Source organism: Salvelinus fontinalis, chromosome 38, assembly GCF_029448725.1.
Source record: "Salvelinus fontinalis isolate EN_2023a chromosome 38, ASM2944872v1, whole genome shotgun sequence".
Taxonomy (NCBI): Eukaryota; Metazoa; Chordata; class Actinopteri; order Salmoniformes; family Salmonidae; genus Salvelinus; species Salvelinus fontinalis.
In genome coordinates, this window is record NC_074702.1 from 11,583,944 (window position 1) to 11,604,284 (window position 20,341).

General features: G+C 47.5%; 1 protein-coding gene across 2 annotated transcripts in view; it reads right to left on the reverse strand.

Moving 5' to 3' along the window:
• The window catches only part of LOC129837924 (basal cell adhesion molecule-like), a 105,047-nt gene extending 90,981 nt beyond the window's left edge, over window positions 1-14,066 (reverse strand). For both annotated transcript variants that reach the window (XM_055904455.1, XM_055904454.1), the window contains exon 1: window positions 13,508-14,066. In XM_055904455.1, coding sequence (XP_055760430.1) covers window positions 13,508-13,577 — 70 coding nt within the window. In that variant the 5' untranslated portion in view covers window positions 13,578-14,066. The remainder of the gene's footprint in view (window positions 1-13,507) is intronic.
• Between the last annotated feature and the right edge of the window lie 6,275 nt (window positions 14,067-20,341).

The window sequence follows — 20,341 nt, forward strand, 5'->3', positions numbered from 1 at the left end:
GTATCTATGGAGACACCATCTAGCGTCTTTGGTTGGTTTACACTGATTCCCCCCTCAGGCCCCATCTCCAGCTGGTACTGCAATCACTGTGGGACCCACCCGGCACCCCAGCACACAAACTCACACACACACCCGACCCCCAGCACACACACACTCACACAGCCTCCTATTTATAACCCCCTCCAGATTCCAGACCATGTTGAATTGAAGTCATGAAGTCCCCAGGCCACCAGCTGATAGGGCCCACACACACACTGAGGGTCCACAGTACCTCCACCCCCAACACACACACACAAACACACACACACACACACACACACGTTAGCTCAGTTAATGAAGAATACATTCCAAGCACAAACTGTAAACACACTCAGAGCCATAAACCTGGGAAATCAACAAGGACCCTCCCCATCTCACACATGCACACGACCCATCACATCCTGGTTATAAATCAACAACTCTTCTTGTTCTTGAGTCTCTCCCTTTTCTGTGCCTCAGTCTACCTCCCTACACCACTCCCCTCAATCCACACTTACCCTCCTTTCCATACCTTCCTTCCCTCTCTCTCTTCCCCTGTTCTCTCCTCTCCTGGCTGTGTGTTTAATCAGCCTGCATTAAAACCTGCATTCCAACAGCCCGAGGAATGTCTTAACAATGTAGTCCTGTTCCCCTTCCTACAACCACAGCTACTGAGAGAGAGGGGGGGAGAGTTGGAGAGGGAGAGAGGTTGATAAAGAGGTGGGTAGAGGGCGAGGAAGGGGGAGAGATGTGGGGTAGTGCTGCAGTATAGTGCCCTTCGGCAGAAAACACTTTAAATTCAGACACACAGTATTGAATAGAATACTCCTACCTCTCTCAGACAGACACTCAGGCACCATTAGATACACACTAAAACAACCAGGAGTATCCCTCACATAGTATCATTCACTGCAGTAACACAGTCACCCACATCAGCTATGCCAGCTGTATCAGTCAGGGCAGAGGTAGTGAGAACCAGTAGCACCAACAATGGCCTGATCTGCCTCCCTCCCTCCTCGTGTCCTCCTTTGTGAGAGGCCTTATTAATGAACATGTGTCCTCTCTGGCCCTCTGATTAACCAGTCCAACCCAGACACACTGTGTTCAGTATGCGCAGGCACGGACACACCCACACACACCACCCATTAACACACACACACAGCCCAACTCCCCATGCACGCGCTCACTGATGCCTGATTGACAAGGAGGTCTGCATCGTTCATTACCATCGCTACGGAGACACCCAGTGGGGTGGGGCTTTAGGGAGGGTTATGGGGGTAATAGGATGCTGATTTAGTGGTACCTGGTGTTCTCTCTCTCTCAATCTGGGCCCTAAACCTTCCATGTCCTTTTCCTGTACCATTCCCCCTTAATTAACTTTAACATTATCACTGTGATCCATCCGCCCAGGGAGAAAGCAAGATGGACGCCCATAATGGGCATGTCAATTACTTTAGTCCTTCATAACAACAGGCATGAATCAATTAGGAGTCTCTTAAGTCCAACATCACTGGTGGTATTATCATCCATCACATAGATCAGACGGACAAGTCATTTTGAATAATTTAGCATTACGGAGTCATAACCGAAATTGGATCCTATCGATTCAATATTAAATATGATTTTGGACAACGCAAGATAGTTCTTCCTAGTGCTGGGTTGGCTCAGATTAAATCAACTATGAAATGATATGATACTCTACTTATGTAGCATCCCAGTAATATAAACTAATAAAAGAGAAATCTGGGTATTAAATTCAGTTGTGTGCTTTGAAGACCATTCACTCAGAAAGACAATAAGAGCCTAATCTGGCACAGACATGTCCAATGAAGAAGACCCCTTAGGGCTGAAACAGATCTGTACAATAACAACAAGCCCAAGGCTTTCCTCTGTGGGTGAGATGACATAGAGAGAGAGAGAGAGAGACAGAGAGTGAGTGAGTGAGTGAGTGAGTGAGTGAGTGAGTGAGTGACAGAGAGTGCGTGAGAGAGTGCGTGAAAGAGAGAGACAGAGAGACAGAGCGTGAGTGAGTGAGTGAGTGAGTGAGTGAGTGAGTGAGAGAGAGTGTGAGAGAGTGTGAGAGAGTGTGAGAATGCAATAGATTGAGAGCTCAGTGTGTATACCAACTCTTATTGAGAAATGACATGTCAGTTCACTGTGTTATCTGTGGGAATCACCGGCACTTCAAACCCTTCCGGCCTGATTACCATTATTAGTGGGAATGTCAATCAAACTAGGAATTTAAATCACGATCTGAGACCTCCCGCAGTCACCCGGCTGCTGATCCTATTGTGATGGTGATTAGCAACAGACGGTCCAGGCACTCATCTCTGATCTGTCTCTGGCATAGAGAAGAGATGGAGAGGGACAGAGGAGGACAGGAAAGATGGAGGGATAGAGGGGGGAGAATTCAAAAAGGTAAGAGACACAGAGCGGTAGAAGAGTGTGATTTACAGGGGTAACAGAGTGTAAGAGGGACAGAGGGGTAGAAGAGTGTGATTTACAGGGGTAACAGAGTGTAAGAGGGACGGAGCAGTAGAAGAGTGTGATTTACAGGGGTAACAGAGTGTAAGCAGGACAGAGGGGTAGAAGAGTGTGATTTACAGGGGTAACAGAGTGTAAGAGGGACAGAGGGGTAGAAGAGTGTGATTTACAGGGGTAACAGAGTGTAAGCAGGACAGAGGGGTAGAAGAGTGTGATTTACAGGGGTAACAGAGTGTAAGAGGGACAGAGGGGTAGAAGAGTGTGATTTACAGGGGTAACAGAGTGTAAGCGGGACAGAGGGGTAGAAGAGTGTGATTTACAGGGGTAACAGAGTGTAAGAGGGACAGAGGGGTAGAAGAGTGTGATTTACAGGGGTAACAGAGTGTAAGCGGGACAGAGCGGTAGAAGAGTGTTATTTACAGGGGTAACAGAGTGTAAGAGGGACAGAGGGGTAGAAGAGTGTGATTTACAGGGGTAACAGAGTGTAAGCAGGACAGAGGGGTAGATGAGTGTGATTTACAGGGGTAACAGAGTGTAAGAGGGACAGAGGGGTAGAAGAGTGTGATTTACAGGGGTAACAGAGTGTAAGAGGGACAGAGGGGTAGAAGAGTGTGATTTACAGGGGTAACAGAGTGTAAGCGGGACAGAGGGGTAGAAGAGTGTGATTTACAGGGGTAACAGAGTGTAAGAGGGACAGAGGGGTAGAAGAGTGTGATTTACAGGGGTAACAGAGTGTAAGAGGGACAGAGGGGTAGAAGAGTGTGATTTACAGGGGTAACAGAGTGTAAGCGGGACAGAGCGGTAGAAGAGTGTTATTTACAGGGGTAACAGAGTGTAAGAGGGACAGAGGGGTAGAAGAGTGTGATTTACAGGGGTAACAGAGTGTAAGAGGGACAGAGGGGTAGAAGAGTGTGATTTACAGGGGTAACAGAGTGTAAGAGGGACAGAGGGGTAGAAGAGTGTGATTTACAGGGGTAACAGAGTGTAAGAGGGACAGAGCGGTAGAAGAGTGTGATTTACAGGGGTAACAGAGTGTAAGCGGGACAGAGGGGTAGAAGAGTGTGATTTACAGGGGTAACAGAGTGTAAGAGGGACAGAGCGGTAGAAGAGTGTGATTTACAGGGGTAACAGAGTGTAAGAGGGACAGAGGGGTAGAAGAGTGTGATTTACAGGGGTAACAGAGTGTAAGAGGGACAGAGCGGTAGAAGAGTGTGATTTACAGGGGTAACAGAGTGTAAGCGGGACAGAGGGGTAGAGTGGTGAAAGAGAGAGAAAGAGAGGGAGGAGTGTGAGAGGTAAATGGGTGGAGATAAGGTAGGAAAGACATATAACTGAACTGTAAATGAAGAGAAAGACAGGTAGAAGAGAGAGAAAGACAACGGTCAGTGAGCATATGAGAGAGATGGGAAGATGACTGTGAAAGAGAAGAAGATGAAAGTATTCATACCCCTTCACTTAGTCCACATTTTGGTGTGTTACAGCCTGAATTCAAAGTGGATTAAAAATATTTTGTCTCACCCATGTACACACAATACCCCATAATGACAAAGTTAAAACACGTTTTTAGAAATGTGTGCACATTTATTGAAAATGAAAAACAGAAATATCTAAATTACATGAGTATTCACACACCTTAGATATGACACTGCAAACTGAGCTCAGGTGCATCCAATGTATTTTGATCATCCTTGAGATGTCGCTACAACTTGATTGGAGTCCACCTGTGGTCAATGCAATTGTTTGGACATGGTTTAGAAAGGAACATATCTGTCTATATAAGGTCCCACAGTTGACAGTGTATGTCAGAGCAGAAACTAAACCATCAAGTCCAAGGAACTGTCTGTAGATCTCTGAGAGAGAATTGTAATCAGGCATATATCTGGGGAAGGGTATACAGTGGCTTGGTATTTTTCCTATTTTGTTGCCTTCCAACCTGGAATTAACATGGATTTTGTGGGGGGGGGGGGGTTGTATCATTTGATTTACACAACATGCCTACCACTTTGAAGATGAAAAATATTGTTTTATTGTGAAACAAACAAGAAATAAGACAAAACATAACTATTCACCCCCCCAAAGTCAATACTTTGTAGAGCCACATTTTGCAGCAATTACAGCTGCAAGTACCTTGGGGTATGTCTCTATAAGCTTGGCACATCTAGCCATTGGGATGTTTTGCCCATTATTCAAGGCAAAACTGCTCCAGCTCCTTCAAGTTGGATGGGTTCCGCTGGTGTACAGCAATCTTTAAGTCATACCACAGATTCTCAATTGGATTGAGGTCTGGGCTTTGACTAGGCCATTCCAATAGATTTAAATGTTTCCCCTTAAACCACTCGAGTGTTGCTTTAGCAGTATGCTTAGGGTCATTGTCCTGCTGGAAGGTGAACCTCCATCCCAGTCTCAAAGATACTGAAGGTACTGTATGTAAGACAGAGAAAGGGGTCGAGGAGGTGAGGGAAATACAGAGAGGTAGAGAGGTGAGAGAGGTAGAGAGGTGAGAAAAGTAGAGAGGTAGAGAGGTGAGAGAGGTAGAGAGGTGAGAAAAGTAGAGAGGTAGAGAGGTGAGAGAGGTAGAGAGGTGAGAGAGGTAGAGAGGTGAGAGAGGTAGAGAGGTGAGAGAGGTAGAGAGGTGAGAGAGGTAGAGAGGTGAGAGAGGTAGAGAGGTGAGAGAGGTAGAGAGGTGAGAGAGGTAGAGAGGTGAGAGAGGTAGAGAGGTGAGAGAGGTAGAGAGGTGAGAGAGGTAGAGAGGTGAGAGAGGTAGAGAGGTGAGAGAGGTAGAGAGGTGAGAGAGGTAGAGAACACGCTGTGACTTGAGGATATTAACTGTGTTTCCTCTGTAACTTCTGTAACTCTATCCCACCACTGTCTGTCTCTGTTAAAGTCAAGTTCACACAGGCTTTATTGGCCATGGTGGAGAGAGAAGGGGGCTATGGAGCTGTGGTACTCCTGGGAGAGGAGCGGAGGTATGCTACATCTCCAACAAACAAAGACAGTGGGTTTCCTGCGGGCAGTCACATGACAAGCCTGGCCCTATAGTGGACATACGATCTGTTTCCTGATGTTACACTACCTTCACTCTCAGCTAATGCACAGGGAAGCTCCCTTTCTCACAGAGAGAGACCTTAACTCAGACTTAGGAAATATGGACAGACACACACACACACACAGAGTGACAAAAACATATGCATACAATACAGTACAGTACAGTACTCTCCTCCTGTTCCACCTCTCCTCCTGCTACACCTTAGTCTACTATTTAAAGCCCACTCCCAAACACAACTCTAATGTGAGTCCTGAAACAACCATGTTGGTCAGGGGTACGTTCAAAACACACAAGGTCCACTAACACTGTCTATGCAGTCTTCCTCTAGTTCCGTCCTCAGCCTGTAGCATGCTGCATGGTGTGAAAGGACACAGGGCGGGAGAGGAGAGGGGGTCATGTTTGAGAAGGGTTCTACAACTGCTGTTGAGGCAACTGTTGACGTCTGAGAAGCAACAGCTTGAGAAGCTCCCGCAGGACCTAAGACTCAGCTCAGAACAGGCAGACAGACAGGGGAGACGGGGGACATCCAGAGGGGTTAGGGTTTGGGTTTCTTGGCTGCCGGTAAACTGATCCGGCCTGCAGATCACGGGGGTTTTCCACGGACTTCCTAATTGTTATTCCTGAATTCTGACTTTTCGCATGTGCGTGTGTGTATATACTGTATGTGTGTGTGTGTGTATATACTGTATGTGTGTGTGTGTGTGTGTGTGTGTGTATATCTCCCTCTTTCAGTCTGGACAAACCAGGAGCAACTGCTGACCAAGAAACACGAGTGGGGGTTGCCATGTTGTAGCGTGCAATAGATGGAATATGTAGGCCATGATCCTTCCTCTCTCTCCCACTCCGCCTGACACAGACTTATATGTAGCTCTAATAGCCAAACCCTCCTCTGTGTGCTGAATGCCTAAAAAGCCCCATGGATCCTGAAGGAAGGCTCTTTGACGCAGCATGTTTCTACTGCACTCCCACTAAATGCATCGGCAGCACCTAACCTTGTCTCCCCGAATAGCTTTTGAATTGGAAATGTTTCTTGCAATACAGCCCCCCAATCCCCATTCCTTCTCCTTTCAAGGCTGCACTTTAAATGACCTACGACCCCCCGGCCACCTCTCTTCACTATCATCATCATCTTTATCTTTATCTTCCTCACTTGAGACGACAAAACAATCGGGAACTGCAGTAACACAATAGTCAGCTGTAATCACCACTCGTCCCATCCCTTGATCTCATCCTCTCTCCTTCTCTGTTTGCTTCCTCCCCTCGAACCCCATGAAGCCACTAATGACAAGACAGCCTTGAAGCAGCAACCATGGAGAAATCAAAGGCACTAGTAGTCAGCTTCCTCTCTCCGTATCTCTCCCTCCCTCCCCAATCTCTCTCCATATTTCTCACTATCTCTCCAATCTCTCTCCATATCTCTCACTATCTTCCTCTCTCCCCAATCTCTCTCCATATCTCTCACTATCTCCCTCTCTCCCCAATCTCTCCCCATCTCCCTCTCTATCTCCCCAATCTCTCAGCACCCTATCCAACGCACACATCACAGCAGGACCTTCCTCCCAGTATCCTCTCTGGGCTGTACACAAAAGCAGTAGCTCCAAAGAAGAGTAAACACAACACAGTAAATCACCACAAACATCAATGACTCCCTCCAGTGAGCCACCATTACCCAAAACAAAAGGGTGAGCTATAGTGAGGGAGGCGAGGGAGGAGGAGGGAGGATGAGACAGAGGGAGAGAGACAGACAGGATATAGGGTAAGAGAGAAATTAGAACAGTGACCAAGTTAATCCTAACTAATAAAGCATGTGTTTATGTATGAGTACCTGTGTGTGTGTGTGTGTGTGTGTGTGTGTGTGTGTGTGTGTGTGTGTGTGTGTGTGTGTGTGTGTGTGTGTGTGTGTGTGTGTGTGTGTGCGTGCGTGCGTGCGTGCGTGCGTGCGTGCGTGCGTGCGTGCGTGCGTGCGTGCGTGCGTGTGTGTGTGTGTGCATCTCAGCATTCTAATCATGGCTTTAGCTGCTCTTTTTGAAGACCTTTGATGATATTAGGATGAAAAGCTCTGAGGAGTGTTTCTGTGAACCACATCCTCCGCTAACTGACTTCAAACTAGGATTAACCCCGTGAAACCTGTCATTTCATATCCAGATGCCCACCGTCGCCTGCCTGCCTGCTGCCAATTCACCAACTGGGCTGTTAGAATTTCTCCCACCATGGGGTTCCACAGAGAACAAACCACAGAGAGATAAGAAAGAGCACTAGTTTGGATTTGAAAAGGTTAGGACGACTTAAACCCCGTCCACAGTAACGCTCATCCACTATCATGAGGATTTATGCAGGAAGCTTAATTGTTCCAATGTGGTCTACATGAACCCAGCAGAGAGTAACCACTACAGTGGCATATATCACATGAAAGGAAAGCTGCCCAACCACTGAAATGCGGTGGATGTATGAATGGACCACAGCTCAACGGTGTAGTACGGTGTCTTGGTGGTGAAGGGGGCCCAACGTTGTAAAGTGTTGTGTGTTTTTGGATTAGCACCAGTGTGTTGTGATGATGCAGCCCCTCTCTGCCAGAGAAACCATGTTTGAATGCACAGACACTCAGAACAGGGCGAGCCCCAACCTGTCCATAGGAATACCACTCATTACTATAGGACCTCAGAGTTCAGCTCCGTCTATCTCCTTCTAACCCAAACCCAGTGGAGCAGCATGAATCACCCACACTAATAGCAGTCCCAGTGCTCCTACACCTACAAAGGTAGGATCTTAATTTGAGCCAGTTTGCTACAGAAGGAAAACAATCCTGCAGCAACAGGAAATGTGAATTCTTATGTGGATTATAATTAATGAACCTTTTTGTATGGTTTGATATATTATTTGTTAGCGCAAATGAAGTGTGACATTTCAGAGTAGAAATGATACACTTTAGAAGCCCTTTTAAAACTCAAACACACTACGAGTTTACATTTCCTGAAAATTCTTAGCAACAAAAGAAGATCCTACATCTGTACACCCCCAGGTTAAATGACACCCGCTCCCCTATCGACCTGTCACTCAGGGTGGGTCTAGCTATCATTGTTTAGAGCTGTTGCACAATAAGAGGAATCTATAGGGATCTTGGGGGGGTGGGGGGGGGGGGGGGGGGTGCAAACTTAGAATACCATCAGCGCCCCGAACCCCAGGTAAAAAAAAAAATATTGAAGAAGCCCCCTGGCTTTCATCTCCACTGGCTAAATGGCAGGCTTTTCATTTCTCTGCTCTAATACCATAATAATTACACATGGCCGCAGGGGGGGGTTGATGTCAATGGGAAAAAATTACTGGGGGAATTAAGGAGTTGATAGACAAAGGGTGGAAGCTCAGTGTTTCCTACAGCACCTTGAACTCAGCGGACGGCCTGTCTCAGCAATTCTCTCTGCCACCCTTCTCAGTGACCCACCTCCCCCTTCCTCACCTGACCCCACCCTTCTCAGTGACCCCCCCCGTACCCTTCCTCACCTGACCCCACCCTTCTCAGTGACCCCCCCGTACCCTTCCTCACCTGGCCCCACCCTTCTCAGTGACCCCCCCGTACCCTTCCTCACCTGACCCCACCCTTCTCAGTGACCCCCCCATACCCTTCCTCACCTGACCCCACCCTTCTCAGTGACCCCCCCATACCCTTCCTCACCTGACCCCACCCTTCTCAGTGACCCCCCCCCCCCATACTCTTCCTCACCTGACCCCACCCTTCTCAGTGACCCCCCCGTACCCTTCCTCACCTGACCCCCCCCTTCTCAGTGACCCCCCTGTACCCTTCCTCTCCTGACCCCACCCTTCTCAGTGCCCCCCCCGTACCCTTCCTCACCTGACCCCACCCTTCTCAGTGACCCCCCCGTACCCTTCCTCACCTGACCCCTCCCCCCTTCTCAGTGACCCCCCCGTACCCTTCCTCACCTGACCCCACCCTTCTCAGTGACCCCCCCGTACCCTTCCTCACCTGACCCCACCCTTCTCAGTGACCCCCCCATCCTTCCTCACCTGACCCCACCCTTCTCAGTGACCCCCCCGTACCCTTCCTCACCTGACCCCACCCTTCTCAGTGAACCCCCCCATCCTTCCTCACCTGACCCCACCCTTCTCAGTGAACCCCCCCATCCTTCCTCACCTGACCCCACCCTTCTCAGTGACCCCCCCCATACCCTTCCTCACCTGACCCCACCCTTCTCAGTGACCCCCCCATACCCTTCCTCACCTGACCCCACTCTTCTCAGTGACCCCCCATACCCTTCCTCACCTGACCCCACCCTTCTCAGTGACCCCCCCCGTACCCTTCCTCACCTGACCCCACCCTTCTCAGTGACCCCCCCGTACCCTTCCTCACCTGGCCCCACCCTTCTCAGTGACCCCCCCCGTACCCTTCCTCACCTGACCCCACCCTTCTCAGTGACCCCCCCCGTACCCTTCCTCACCTGACCCCACCCTCCTTAGTGACCCCCCTCACACTTCCTCACCCAACCCCACCCCCTCTCACCACAAGAGAGCAAGACTGAGACAGTACAGCCAGCGAACACTTTTAGGAAGTGAAAGCAGCAAAAGCACCTTTCTACCAACAAAAGCCACCAACGTTTATCTAAACCCACACAACAAATTACAATAAACAACTGCTGCATACACTACACATGTTTTCCCCTATGGCAAGCTTATGGAACTTCCAACACATCAAACGCCTCATTGCAAAGAACAGGTGTGATATAGTCATTTACTAGTTAAAAAGTAACTTTCCTAATCAGAAATGATCCTCAATCTGACTAATCTTTCCGATCCCTGTCTGGCATGATGTCGTTCTAGAAGTTTGGCTGTTGATGATTCTAACTCTGGGTGACATTGTATGGTATGCCGAGGGAGACATTTCCAACCTGTACAGTTCAACCGGTCACAGGTCAATTGCGCCGCCATCGGTACAGGCATGCAAAGCACCCTGGGACGGTCTGGATGTCATGCACCGCATATTTGTGTCACACACACTCCCACAGGGGGGTGTTATGTGTGCGGTGTTATGTGTCCTGTGGTCCTTTTTAGTGCACCGTGGAATAGTTTGGTGGTGAGTGTGTGTTACGTGTTAAAGTTGTGTGGTGAGTCAGGATGTGTGTGTGTGTGTGTGTGTGTGTGTGTGTGTGTGTGTGTGTGTGTGTGTGTGTGTGTGTGTGTGTGTGTGTGTGTGTGTGTGTGTGTGTGTGTGCGTGCGTGCGTGCGTGCGTGTGTATGTGACAGTATCCCACAGAGAAACCTGCTATTATTAGACAAACGAGCCAGGGGGAGGGAGGGAAGAGTTGGAGGTGCGAAGAGGGGAAGATAGAAGAGGTAGGAGAGGGAGCGGTCTTGTACCCTTTTACAGTGAGAGAGAGGCGTACTGCACTAAAGTTTATGGGAGTGCTGTTCTATTCAGCCACTGCAGGAGTGTCCTTGACCTGGACTAGTTGCCGTGGAGGCGGGGACTACAGTGTTTCATAATGTCCTATGTACAGACTAAAGGGCCAGGGGTGGGGACTGGAAGAGCTAAGAACAGGAGCTCATTTAGCTACAATCAAGGCACCACCTACTACTGTATCCAGCCTCCTACGTGAGGTACCAGGCCTTCCATTAGCTGGCTTTGGCTTTTAGTACAGACACCTGTTTAGTCTCAGACACACAGTCTACACAGTGGCCTCATGAAGGACTGGGCTCATATACACACAGCCACACAGCCCGGAGAACAACTGTCTCAAAGACAAGGTGAAGAGTGGCTGGAGGGAGGAGGAGCAGGGGTGGAGAGGACAGGATAGTGGAATTGGAGATCTGAGAATGGTGTGGTAGAGGTTTAAGGGAAAAAGGGATGGAGCTGGAGAGAGGGAGGGATGGAGCTGGAGAGAGGGGGGGATGGAGCTGGAGAGAGGGAGGGATGGAGCTGGAGAGAGGGGGGGATGGAGCTGGAGAGAGGGAGGGATGGAGCTGGAGAGAGGGAGGGATGGAGCTGGAGAGAGGGAGGGATAGCGCTGGAGAGAGGGGGGGATGGAGCTGGAGAGAGGGAGGGATGGAGCTGGAGAGAGGGAGGGATGGAGCTGGAGAGAGGGAGGGATGGAGCTGGAGAGAGGGAGGGATGGCGCTGGAGAGAGGGAGGGATGGAGCTGGAGAGAGGGAGGGATGGAGCTGGAGAGAGGGAGGGGTGGAGCTGGAGAGAGGGAGGGATGGAGCTGGAGAGAGGGAGGGATGGAGCTGGAGAGAGGGAGGGATGGAGCTGGAGAGAGGGAGGGATGGCGCTGGAGAGAGGGAGGGATGGAGCTGGAGAGAGGGAGGGGTGGAGCTGGAGAGAGGGAGGGATGGAGCTGGAGAGAGGGAGGGATGGAGCTGGAGAGAGGGAGGGATGGAGCTGGAGAGAGGGAGGGATGGAGCTGGAGAGAGGGAGGGATGGCGCTGGAGAGAGGGAGGGATGGAGCTGGAGAGAGGGAGGGAGGGATGGAGCTGGAGAGAGGGAGGGATGGAGCTGGAGAGAGGGAGGGATGGCGCTGGAGAGAGGGAGGGATGGAGCTGGAGAGAGGGAGGGATGGAGCTGGAGAGAGGGAGGGATGGAGCTGGAGAGAGGGAGGGATGGCGCTGGAGAGAGGGAGGGATGGAGCTGGAGAGAGGGAGGAATGGAGCTGGAGAGAGGGAGGGATGGCGCTGGAGAGAGGGAGGGATGGAGCTGGAGAGAGGGAGGGATGGAGCTGGAGAGAGGGAGGGATGCAGAGAAAATGAGAGATGGGTGTAGATATAGGGAGGGGTGTTGCTGAACACCAGCCAAGTAAACTCAGAGAGGCAGAGATTCAGATTAGGGAGATAAAGAGGGGGATTTTTGATGTAGAAAAAAAAGAGAGACAGAAAGTTGCAGATAGAGAGAGAGATAACAGCAAAAAAAGATGATGAGTGAGAGGCAGTGTTGAGGGAGAGCAATAGATAAGTAGAGAGAGAGAGAGAGAGAGAGAGTTGGCCAAATGGGCACACCCCACCCTACAAGGCCAAATAGCCTACAGCACCCGTTATTTATATAACTCAAGATGTATGTAGCCTTGTAACCTTTTTATCCATAAGAGACAAGAAAACAGTGGAGTGGAAAAACTAAATGATAGCGTTTGAAAGCATGAGACTTTGCTCAAATCTGGGGCAGATAATGCAAACTATAAATACATCATAAGGTTTATGTAATCTACCGGTAAGGTTGTGAGTAGGCCTAGCCTAAATCCATTTTATTCATAAAGGCGCATATATCAATCCATTTAAAAAACACTCTGTATAGTTGGAGGCGCACCACACCCCATCAGACGTATTCTGAACAGCTAGCTCATTGATCATAGATCACAGACATAGCGGCCATCCCGGCCGAGACAGGCTCTGGCTCAGCTACAGGCTACTGCAGTCAGTTGTGCGCTCAGAAGTGCACTCCACTGCCGAGCAGAGGGCAAGTGCAGTCTGGGTTAACCCCTAAAACATCTCACGAATTTAACATGATCCGTCTTATCACTTCGTTCAAAATGGGCTGCACAGCAAAGAGGTGGCCTACATGTAAGTCTTTTTTCTCTAATATTTAAAAAACAGCTTAGTGACAAAAATGCCGAGATTTTCAGTCTCGATTTACACCTGTTATTGTGGCACAGTCAGGCACTCACGAATAGGTTGTTTTCACATAAAGCGGGTGACAATAACAAATTGCCAAAGCAAACCAAACATGCACAAGGTACATTAAAGTTGTATTACCCACTAATGCATTTCAAACACTTTCGTAATGTGATACGCAGTCCATAGCCTACTATGACATAACGCACTGCGATAGTTGAAGATAAAACAACAGTGCATGCAATGAAGACTTGTATAGCCTCCAGCCAAGAGGAACGAGCAGCATTGGGCTAAAACAATATTTACTTTCTAATATAAACTAGACGGGGACGCGTGAAATCAAAGTCTTACCTTGCAATGAAAAGCAGAGCAGCAAGGTGCACAAGAGAAACGTGCGTCCAAATGTAACCATCCCGTCCATGACTCGATCTGTAACTTTTACAGAAGTATTTAGCTGTTTTTCTTTAGGTGTTTCTGTCGTTATGTATTTGTGGCAGCAGCAAGTCTTCAGTCGTCCAGAGTTGTTTCTCCCTCGCCCTCTCTCTCCGTCTCTCTCAATAAAGCGAGCGCTATCTCTCTCTCTCTCTCTCTCTCTCTCTCTCTCTCTCTCTCCGTCTCTCTCTCAATAAAGCGAGCGCTATCTCTCTCTCTCCCTGTCTCTCTCAATAAAGCTAGCGCTATCTCTCTCTCTCTCTCTCTCTCTCTCTCTCTCCGTCTCTCTCAATAAAGCGAGCGCTATCTCTCTCTCTCTCTCTCTCCGTCTCTCTCAATAAAGCGAGCGCTATCTCTCTCTCTCCCTGTCTCTCTCAATAAAGCTAGCGCTATCTCTCTCTCTCTCCGTCTCTCTCAATAAAGCAAGCGCTATCTCTCTCTCTCACAGCGAGAAATGTGATGCTGGTGACAGTCTTGGTTGATGTATTTCCACAAAAGGTGACCCACGCCCCTCCCTCCCTCTCTCTCTCCCGCTACAACTCAGTTGCCCTGAAAAGACTTGCTTGACTATTCAACTATGCCTACATCGTTGTAGGCGGTTTTTGAAAAGTTAAAATAGATTTTAAAAAACAACATTGACACCGAAGTGGATAGTAAAAACTCTTGCCCACTCCAACCACTATTTCTTGTTCCACTATCCTTCAACATCTATTATTAGGTTATTACAGATAATACATTAACAATATAGCCTAATTATATATATTTTTTTATTTTCATTCCTAACCAACAATAAGAACAATAATACACAGCCTACTAACTTGTTAGTTAATATCAGATGTGGATAAAATAAGATTCAGAAACATAGTTGAAAATATCCAGTTTGTTCATATTATGAATTTCTTATAGTCTACACACAATAGTCTCCCTAGCCCAGCATAGCCTACACACAATAGTCTCCCTAGCCCAGCATAGCCTACACACAATAGTCTCCCTAGCCCAGCATAGCCTACACACAATAGTCTCCCTAGCCCAGCATAGTCTACACACAATAGTCTCCCTAGCCCAGTATAGTCTACACACAATAGTCTCCCTAGCCCAGCATAGTCTACACACAAAAGTCTCCCTAGCCCAGCATAGTCTACACACAATAGTCTCCCTAGCCCAGTATAGTCTACACACAATAGTCCAGTATAGTCTTCACACAATAGTCCAGTATAGTCTACACACAATAGTCCAGTATAGTCTACACACAATAGTCCAGTATAGTCTACACACAATAGTCTCCCTAGCCCAGTATAGTCTACACACAATAGTCTCCCTAGCCCAGTATAGTCTACACACAATAGTCTCCCTAGCCCAGTATAGTCTACACACAATAGTCCAGTATAGTCTTCACACAATAGTCCAGTATAGTCTACACACAATAGTCCAGTATAGTCTACACACAATAGTCCAGTATAGTCTACACACAATAGTCCAGTATAGTCTACACACAATAGTCCAGTATAGTCTACACACAATAGTCCAGTATAGTCTACACACAATAGTCCAGTATAGTCTACACACAATAGTCCAGTATAGTCTACACACAATAGTCCAGTATAGTCTTCACACAATAGTCCAGTATAGTCTACACACAATAGTCCAGTATAGTCTACACACAATAGTCCAGTATAGTCTACACACAATAGTCCAGTATAGTCTACACACAATAGTCCAGTATAGTCTACACACAATAGTCCAGTATAGTCTACACACAATAGTCCAGTATAGTCTACACACAATAGTCCAGTATAGTCTACACACAATAGTCCAGTATAGTCTACACACAATAGTCCAGTATAGTCTACACACAATAGTCCAGTATAGTCTACACACAATAGTCCAGTATAGCCTACACACAATAGTCCAGTATAGCCTACACACAATAGCCCAGTATAGCCTACACACAATAGTCCAGTATAGTCTACACACAATAGTCCAGTATAGCCTACACACAATAGTCCAGTATAGCCTACACACAATAGTCCAGTATAGTCTACACACAATAGTCCAGTATAGCCTACACACAATAGTCCAGTATAGCCTACACACAATAGTCCAGTATAGCCTACACACAATAGTCCTGTATAGCCTACACACAATAGTCCAGTATAGCCTACACACAATAGTCCAGTATAGCCTACACACAATAGTCCAGTATAGCCTACACACAATAGTCCAGTATAGCCTACACACAATAGCCCAGTATAGCCGACACACAATAGTCTCCCTAGCCCAGCATAGCCTACACACAATAGTTTCCCTAGCCCAGCATAGTCTACACACAATAGCCCAGTATAGCCTACACACAATAGCCCAGTATAGCCTACACACAATAGTCTCCCTAGCCCAGCATAGCCTACACACAATAGTTTCCCTAGCCCAGTATAGCCTACACACAATAGCCCAGTATAGCCGACACACAATAGTCTCCCTAGCCCAGCATAGCCTACACACAATAGTTTCCCTAGCCCAGCATAGTCTACACACAATAGCCCAGTATAGCCTACACACAATAGCCCAGTATAGCCTACACACAATAGTCTCCCTAGCCCAGCATAGTCTACACACAATAGTTTCCCTAGCCCAGCATAGTCTACACACAATAGCCTCCCTAGCCCAGCATAGTCTACACACAATAGCCCAGTATAGCCTACACACAATAGCCCAGTATAGCCTACACACAATAGCCCAGTATAGCCTACACACAATAGCCCAGTATAGCCTACACACAATAGTCTCCCTAGCCCAGCATAGTCTACACACAATAGTTTCCCTAGCCCAGCATAGTCTACACACAATAGTCTCCCTAGCCCAGCATAGCCTACACACAATAGTCTCCCTAGCCCAGTATAGCCTACACACAATAGTCTCCCTAGCCCAGCATAGTCTACACACAATAGTTTCCCTAGCCCAGCATAGTCTACACACAATAGTCTCCCTAGCCCAGCATAGCCTACACACAATAGTCTCCCTAGCCCAGCATAGTCTACACACAATAGTCTCCCTAGCCCAGCATAGCCTACACACAATAGTCTCCCTAGCCCAGCATAGCCTACACACAATAGCCTCCCTAGCCCAGCATAGTCTACACACAATAGTCTCCCTAGCCCAGCATAGTCTACATACAATAGTCTCCCTAGCCCAGCATAGTCTACACACAATAGTCTCCCTAGCCCAGCATAGTCTACACACAATAGTCTCCCTAGCCCAGCACAGCCTACACACAATAGTCTCCCTAGCCCAGCATAGTCTACACACAATAGTCTCCCTAGCCCAGCATAGCCTACACACAATAGCCTCCCTAGCCCAGCATAGTCTACACACAATAGCCTCCCTAGCCCAGCATAGTCTACACACAATAGTCTCCCTAGCCCAGCATAGTCTACACACAATAGTCTCCCTAGCCCAGCATAGTCTACATACAATAGCCTCCCTAGCCCAGCATAGTCTACATACAATAGTCTCCCTAGCCCAGCATAGTCTACACACAATAGTCTCCCTAGCCCAGCACAGTCTACACACAATAGCCTCCCTAGCCCAGCACAGTCTACACACAATAGCCTCCCTAGCCCAGCATAGTCTACACACAATAGTCTCCCTAGCCCAGCATAGCCTACACACAATAGCCTCCCTAGCCCAGCATAGTCTACATACAATAGCCTCCCTAGCCCAGCACAGTCTACACACAATAGCCTCCCTAGCCCAGCATAGTCTACACACAATAGTCTCCCTAGCCCAGCACAGTCTACACACAATAGCCTCCCTAGCCCAGCATAGTCTTCACACAATAGTCTCCCTAGCCCAGGATAGTCTACACACAATAGCCTCCCTAGCCCAGCATAGTCTACACACAATAGTCTCCCTAGCCCAGCATAGTCTACACACAATAGTCTCCCTAGCCCAGCATAGCCTACACACAATAGTCTCCCTAGCCCAGCATAGCCTACACACAATAGTCTCCCTAGCCCAGCATAGTCTACACACAATAGCCTCCCTAGCCCAGCATAGTCTACATACAATAGCCTCCCTAGCCCAGCATAGCCTACACACAATAGTCTCCCTAGCCCAGCATAGCCTACACACAATAGCCTCCCTAGCCCAGCATAGCCTACACACAATAGCCTCCCTAGCCCAGCATAGTCTACACACAATAGTCTCCCTAGCCCAGCATAGCCTACTGTGGGTAGAATCATCACTGACCCCGCTAACAGACAATAACAACCCAGCAAACTAGTATACGATACTTATATCATTCATTCTTAGACATGTAATCCAATCTCCTTCCATTTCGCTTACTAACCCCCTATAGGCAATTCATGGATATGGAGGGATATGTGGATTAAAACAATATCATTTCAACTTGAATTCACTGAGTGTGTATTCTGTGACCTGGTGTTGGTTTTGGTTTAATCCGCTACACACTGGGAGGTTAGGAAGTATATACAAAGTCGGTGAACTACGAGACGGAGTAGTCTGTGTACTTTGGAGACTTAAATAACCAGCAGTTTCTACTGGTAATACTTGTTCCACGCAGAGCAGTTGCCTATTAACACACATTGCAGGGCTAGTTGGGCCAAAACAGCTGTCCGATATTTATTTTCCCCTGGGTAAGTGGAGATGGGATACGCTTCACTCACACACATCACTCACACAACAACAGGGAGGGGTCTGCAATATGATGTGCACAGTAGGCTACACACACACACACACACACACACACACACACACACACATCACTCACACACACACACACACACACACATCACTCACACAACAACAGGGAGGGGTCTGCAATCTGATGTGCACAGTAGGCTACACACACACACACACACAAACACTTGTGTAGTTATACCACTGAGAGACACTGACACATATCCACTGAGAGACACTGACACATATCCACTGAGAGACACTGACACATATCCACTGAGAGACACTGACACATATCCACTGAGAGACACTGACACATATCCACTGAGAGACACTGGCAGCAGTTTATACTTACAGCGTGATGGGTGATGGGACAGCTACAGTTGAAACCGGAAGTTTACATACACTTAGGTTGGAGTCATTAAAACTTGTTTTTCAACCACTCCACACATTTCTTGTTAACAAACTATAGTTTTGGCAAGTTGGTAAGGACATCTACATTGTGCATGACACAAGTAATGTTTCCAACAATTGTTTACAGACAGATTATTTCACGTATAATTAATTCTCTCTATCACAATTCCAGTGGGTCAGAAGTTTACATACACTAAGTTGACTGTGCCTTTAAACAGCTTGGAAAATTCGAGAAAATTGTGTCAAGCCTTCTGATAGGCTAATTGACATCATTTGAGTAAATTGGAGGTGTACCTGTGGATGTATTTCAAGGCCTACCTTCAAACTCAGTGCCTCTTTGCTTGACATCATGGAAAAATCAAAAGAAATCAGCCAAGACCTCAGAAAAAAAATTGGAGACCTCCACAAGACACATTCTGTCTCCGAGAGATGAACATACTTTGGTGCGAAAAGTGCAAATCAATCCCAGAACAACAGCAAAGAACCTTGTGAAGGGGTGGGAGGAAACAGGCACAAAAGTATCTATATCCACAGTAAAACGAGTCCTATATCGACATAACCTGAAAGGCCGCTCAGCAAGGAAGAAGCCACTGCTCCAAAACCATCATTAAAAAGCCAGACTACGGTTTGCAACTGCACATGGGGACAAAGATGGTTATTTTTGGAGAAATGTCCTCTGGTCTGATGAAACAAAAATAGAACTGTTTGGCCATAATGACCATCGTTATGTTTGGTGGGAAAAGGGGGAGGCAAGCCGAAGAACATCATCCCAACCGTGAAGCACGGGGGTGACAGCATCATGTTATTGGGGTGTTTTGCTGCAGGAGGGACAGGTGCACTTCATAAAATAGATGGCATCATGAGGTAGGACAATTATGTGGATATATTGAAGCAACATCTCAAGACATCAGTCAAGAAGTTAAAGCTTGGTCGCAAATGGGTCTTCCAAATGGACAATGACCCCAAGCATACTTCCAAAGTTGTCGCAAAATGGCTTAAGGACAACAAATTCAAGGTATTGGAGTGGCCATCACAAAGCCCTGACATCAATCTTATAGAAAATTTGTGGGCAGAACTGAAAAAGCGTGTGCAAGCAAGGAGGCCTACAAACCTGACTCGGTTACACCAGCTCTGTCAGGAGGAATGGGCCAAAATTCACCCAACTTATTGTGGGGAACTTGTGGAAGGCTACCCAAAACATTTGACCCAAGTTAAACAATTTAAAGGCAATGCTACCAAATACTAATTGAATGTATGTAAACTTCTGACCCACTGGGAATGTGATGAAAGAAATTAAAGCTGAAATAAATAATTCTCAACTATTTTTCTGACATTTCACATTCTTAAAATAAAGTGGTGATCCTAACTGATCTAAGACAGGGAATTTTTACTATTTTGTGAAAAACTGAGTTAAATGTATTTGGCTCAGGTGTATGTCATTACCATAGTGATACACACACTCTATTCTCGGCCATGACGCCAGAAGGAAAGTACCTTTCCCACACTCTGCACTTAGTAATATCAATAACACTAGTCATCTCAGATATTGACCGCTCTGAGTTATCTGTGGCGTGTTGGAGAGTAGTCAGAGAGACAGAGACACAGCGACACAGAGATAGAGGCTAGAGGCTCTGATGTAAGGAC